General features: G+C 44.4%; 1 protein-coding gene across 1 annotated transcript in view; it reads right to left on the reverse strand.

Moving 5' to 3' along the window:
* Positions 1 to 6,000, reverse strand: part of Cdhr3 (cadherin related family member 3) — a 60,859-nt gene that overhangs the window by 16,040 nt on the left and 38,819 nt on the right. The window contains exons 9-11 of the mRNA XM_028768896.1: positions 3,933 to 4,104; positions 2,648 to 2,754; positions 1,686 to 1,780 (exon numbers count right to left, since the gene is read on the reverse strand). Of these exons, the coding sequence (XP_028624729.1) occupies positions 1,686 to 1,780; positions 2,648 to 2,754; positions 3,933 to 4,104 (374 nt within the window). The remainder of the gene's footprint in view (positions 1 to 1,685; positions 1,781 to 2,647; positions 2,755 to 3,932; positions 4,105 to 6,000) is intronic.

A 6,000-nucleotide genomic window follows, 5' to 3' on the forward strand; every position in this document is an offset into this window, starting at 1 on the left:
TTGACTGTCAGCACCTGCATGGCGGCTTGCAACAACCTGTAACTCCAGTTTGGGGAGATCTGACTCCCTCTTCTGGCCTCTGCAGGCACCAGGCACTCACACAATGCACTAACATACCTGCAGGCAAAACATTCATATACATAAAATAAAAATAAATAAATCCTAGAAAAAGAACATAGCACTTGATGAATAACGAGTGTAGACGTTTAAATTCTGTTATTTCTGTTTATAAGAGTTGATATGGCTACTGAAGTTCTTGTTTTGTAGAAATTCCTTATCGTAGATGACACTCTTGTGGGAGGGAGACCCGGTTATTCACTCCTACAGGCTAGCATCAAGTGTGTGACCGTAGAAGAAGGCCAAAGTCACAGTGGCGAGATCAGTGGGTTTATTAAATGTTCCTTCCTATTGAATATGTAGAACACACTGGGCAAAGTGTAAGGAGATAAGTGTGCTCCCTGGACCATTTGTGTGTGTGTGTGTGTGTGTGTGTGTGTGTGTGTGTGTGTGTGTGTGTGTTGTTTTGAAACATCCTATCAGAAAAAGAGAGCCTGTCGCAAGGAGAATAAAATGAACCGGAATAATTGGAGGAGGCTCTGCTTTTGATTTGGCTCTGTTTTTCATTATAGAAGAAATACCCGTGATTTCAAGGTACATGGCTGGGGAGGATCTGTAATATCTGACAGAATATACTAGATAACTTATTATCTTCAAGTCAGGGAAGATGAGGAGAAACTGAAGCTGGGAGCAAGGATTTTCTCTGTTTTTGTTTCAAAATGTCTCTGACTCTCTCTCATATGTGTGTTCTTGTCTTCTATCTATCATCCATCTATCTACCTATCATCTATCTATCTATCTATCTATCTATCTATCTATCTATCTATCTATCATCTATCTATCTATCATCTATCTACCTACCTATCATCTATCTATCTATCTATCTATCTATCTACCTATCTATCTATCTATCTATCTATCTGTCTATCTATCTATCTATCATCTATAGAATCTCTGGCTCCCCATCCTCTGTGTGTGTTTTCTCTCAGGGTTTCACGTAGTTCACATTGACTTTGAACTTGCTATGTAAGAGCAGATGGCCCTGAACTCCTGTTCCTCTTGCCTTCACCTCCCAAGTGCTAGGATTACAGGTGCGTGCCACTATGTCAGCCATGAGATTCTTTTCTTGATAGGACAATAGACCATAAAAATCAAAATACAGTTATAAAGGCGGAAAATAAGACTGGCAGTAGACTAAGGAAGAGGGAGGAAGTGCTCTTACTTTGCTGTAAATAAAGAAACTAGAGAAGTGGGAATCTTTTCCCTAGTTGGAAATTCCAACTGGTGAACCAGTGAGCAGGTAAAAACCCACAGAAGAGACCAAGAAAAACCTCAGTCTACAACACCAAGGATTGTAGGATCAACTAGACAGATCAACAGAATCAAGCAGACAGAAAAGGAAGCAATCAGGCTATTCAGAGAAATGCAATTTAATCAAGTTTTCAAAATCCATGTTTCACCTGGAGGTCTGTGCAGTGGCGAAAGCAATTCAAGAATAGGGTAGAGAGGGAGAAAGAGGGAAACAGAAGTGGGGAGAGGGAGGAGAGGCAGAAGCCATGCCTCTGCAGAGCCTGAAGTCAGGTGAAGCCTGGCGAGAGTCTATGATTTGGGACTTGGTCCCTACCTACCTGGTCTTCTCTCTGGCACATCAAACACGTAGGATGGTCTCTCAAAGATGAGAGGAAATTCATTTTCTGGGCTTGTTAGGATAGAAATGTAGATGCTATCTAAAAAAACGGAAATAGAAACCAATCCAAATCACAACCTGTACTCATGTGTTCTGTGAGCATTTTGAAAGTACTTTGTGATGTGCATGGGTTCTGGGATTCGGGTGGAAAACTGTCTCCAAGAAGCTTAGTTGTAGGCTGTCTGACATGAATACAAGCTACTGTGGAACCTGGAGGAGAAAGTCTGAGACGACCCTGACAATGATTGAGAGGGGCAAGTGGGCAGAATGAAGACAGGGGTGGTGTGGGATGAGGGAGAGTGTGGGGTGGGGGATGATATGGAGTGGGGGATTGTATGGGATGAGATAGTTGCAGTGGGGGGTAGTGTCTAATGGTGGACAATGAGGTATGGGGATAGTATGGAGTGGGGGACTGTGGAATTAGGATAGTACAGAAAGGAGGAGTATGGGATGGGAGGAAGAGTTCTAGCCATGTACAAAACCACCTCCTCATAAAGCTCCTTGATTCTCTCAGGGCAGCTGCAAGTGATTTGGTGCCGTTGAAGAAAAGGGGAGTTGGAGGGAGTGGAGGAGGTGCAGCCATTGAGTTAGTCAGATCATAAAAGTGCTTGTGTGCCAACCCCAAGAGTTTAAACCAAGGGCTTGACAGGGAGTGGTACATTGGCATTTGCATTTAAAAAAAAATCACTGACAGAAATGGTGAAGCCATTTGTGGAAGAACCATTTGTGAGAAAGGAGCAAGACGGACAACACTCAAGTGCTGTAACTCGGCCAAGAGGGTGTAGCTATCGGGGACCAGTTGATGTAACAGAGAGACTCTATGCCCCAAACCTAGGAGTACTAAGTGCAGTTTAATCACTAATGCCCATGGGAATGCCATATGGAGTAAATCAAAAAAGGTACTTGCTTTTGTAGTGCGGGGGAACAGTGTCTTGCACCTGGATTATCACACTGTACATATTGCCAGCTGCGAGGTTGCTTGGATTTTCATAATCTAGATCACCAATCAACTAGGTCAAGACAGATAATAGATTACATGGTATAAACATCCCTATTATTGAGCTGACAGATCTGTTTTCACACAGTTGGTGGCCGTGTAAGTTGCCAGCATCCTTTGGGAAAGCACTTGCCAGGGCACTTGAGGAGCTGTGAGACCATACTGTAACACCGCTAGAGAATTCACACAGGATTTACCAGCAGAGAAATTTGTCTCCAAGGATGTCCATATACCGAGTACTTCTGCCCAACAAACAAGGTTCAAACTTTCAGGTCAGTGGAAGAAAAGCTCAATACTGAACCTTTTATGCAGGAATAGTTCTATTATTTAACATATTTATACAAATATATAGAGATACACAAAACCACATAGAAAAGAAGCAAGAAAAATGTATCAAATGGTTGACATGGAAATGCTCTGCAGTGCTCCCTACATTTGAAAATGATGGATATGGATTAAGAACCTAAGAAAAATATGAATTTCCCCAACATAGAAATTAGTTTTTTAATGATACCATTATTCTCTAGTGTATTGAAAACGGCTTGAGATGGGATGTAGGAAAGGAGGCAGGCTGAGGAGGAAGGTGGCAGGCAGCTTGCTCTCATCCCCAGGTCCACTGGAAATACCCCTCAAGGCCCCAGACTTGCCCTGTCCTTCCTTTTTGTTCCTTTCCTCATACCTGGTGTGAGCAGGGCCTCACAAGCTTGCCGAACCCTGCCCTTCATGCCTGTCTATCCAATCTGCCTTTGCCCCTGTGCGTACTTCCCACCTGCTCCTTGTTTGACTCTCTGTAGGGTTTCTGGTGGTTCTGGGATGCAGAATCCATCAAGATGGCCCAGGCCCTGTTTTCTCTCCCTTGTACCTCATTTGAAGATCAGGCACTCAAATAACAGAGGAGCATGGGTACAGAGGGCACTGCCGGGTCTACAACGGCTTTCACTAAACCGAATGCAAACACAAGCCATGCAAAGTCCTGAGCGCCCCAGCACAGCTCTGAGTGAGGAACTACGCTGAAGCCTGGGTGAAATAAAGAGCTTCCAGGAACACACAGCCGCTATTAAGTCTCTCTGTTACCTTGGCTCTGAGAGGAGGCTGCCTTGCAAATCTCTCTCTGCAGGGTAGCAAAAGCACCATGCATGTTGGACCAGCTTCCCCGGTGTCCTTTTAATGATACAATGACCATAAACTGACCACAATTCTCCCGGAGCCAGCTGGATGCTGTGAAAATCTGCGGCTGCTCCCCACTCCAGATGGCGTGGTGAAGTTGAATTTGTTGTTTGGAGCCTCGCTGTCATCATCAAAGCAGAAGTTGTTCAGGTCCAAAAGCAATGTCCCGTTGGCTGCTCTTTCAGGCAGCATAATGCTGGCAAAAAGACGTAATTCAATATTTTCCCCTAACAAATGGTGACTGAGTAGACCTTCTAACCTAGGCAGAGGCTAGCTACCTCTACTTCATTGCCAATTCTACAAGTTCTTGGCTGTCACAGTATCCTCCTCACTGGTCTCACCATCCCTGCCCTTGAGTCCTTTCTGACTGCTTTTAACACAGCAGCTGGAGGTATCTTGTTAGTGTCAGGTCGTGACAGTATGCTCCTGAGACCTGGCAAGCTCCTCCATTCAGTCACCATCCTAACTTTGAGCCACTGAACTCTCCTCCCTGGCTCCTAGTTTATCTCTCTGACGTCAGCTCCCCCTTATTCACGGTCCGAGCCTCCTGTTGCTCCTGACACAGGCCACCAAGGCTCTAGTCCCAGGGTCATTGCTCCTGCTTTTGTACTGCTCCTCTGGCAGATCTCCAGAGTGTTCCTCAGAGTCCCACAGAGCAGAGGCTTGGTCCCTAGGGTGGTGCTTTTGGGAGTGATGGAATTTCTAAAAGGTGGAGTCATCTGAGAGTAAGTCTGGTTATGTATGTGGGCATGCCCTCATATCGGACTATGGGACTCTACCCTTTTCTCTCTTTCAATGCTCAGTCATGAGGGGAGTGGTTTTACCCTACTGTGGGCTCCTACCATAAGTTGTTATCTTGCTACAGGATCCAAAGCAGTGGGGCCAACCTATTACCATCTGAAATCTCCAAAACTGTGAGCTGAACTAATCGTTCTTGGGTGTTTGTTATAGAGCTGGAAAACTGACTAATGCCCTCCTTCTTTCATTTCCTTGAGCATCTAACCTAGTGTCACAGTCTTTAAAAAACTATTAATGATTCCTATCCACTGTTTCATCTGTATTTTCATTTCTTAGCAGGACACTGGCTTCCACCAATCTGAGACCAAAGAATGTCATCAGATAGCATCTGAAACATATTGTAGTTTCTACTGCTTTGCTGTAACCCAATGTCCTGCTAGGAATACATTTTAAAATTTTGATCATCAAAAGGATGTTAGGCCAAACACAGGAGGGCAACAGATGACTTTCAAAGGAACTAAAAGTAACCCAAAATAATTTGTCTCTGGCTTGCAACATTTTAACTCTCCATAGCCATGAACTTCTACCATTTGGTATCATAGAATCTTTAATACAGGCTCAGATTTTCCTTCCTCCCTTCCTTCCTTCTTTCCTTCCTTCCTTCCTGTCTATTTGTTTTTATTTCTTTTTTCTTCCTTTCTTTTCTTCTCTTTCTCTTTTATCCAAAAGACATGTATTAAGTCCTAGCCTCAGCCTCTGGCCTAGCCAAGCTTTGTGAGCGAGACTGAGGAAACTAACTCCTGAGGGCTTCAGTTTATAGAGGGCTGTGCTCACATCTCCAGTTTCTTCTTTTCCATATTCAAAACAGGCATTAGCTTTTGCTACATGACACACTGACCCCAATCCTAGTGACCTGAAATAATAGCATTTACTGCTACTCACCATCCTATGGGTCATCTAGTCGCTCTTTGGGTTCTGGTTGGACATGACTAGTCTCTGTGGTCACTGAAAGCTGGATTAGGGATGGAGGTTTGGGGTGGGCCTGTTCACAGGACTAGAGGTGGAAAAGGATTGCATCTGGTTCTCAGAGCATTCAAACTACAACAGGGTGTAAGTAAAGTCCTCTGATTCTCCGTATCTCTTTCCAACCAAAGTATACTCCTTCTACACTCTACAGTCTCTTCTTGTGACAGCTCAGCAACTGTGGAGCAAGGATAGTGTTAGGCTGTGACCACTAACAGCATCTACTTGCTAGAGAGAGCACAGGTGTCCCCGTGTCGACAAGGCCACACTGGCAGAAAGCACATCTGCCATTTTGTTTCTGCTGTCACTATGCAATGCCATGGTTTCAGTC

This window comes from Grammomys surdaster, unplaced genomic scaffold (genome assembly GCF_004785775.1).
Source record: "Grammomys surdaster isolate TR1022 unplaced genomic scaffold, NIH_TR_1.0 188, whole genome shotgun sequence".
In the NCBI taxonomy this organism is placed as follows: Eukaryota; Metazoa; Chordata; class Mammalia; order Rodentia; family Muridae; genus Grammomys; species Grammomys surdaster.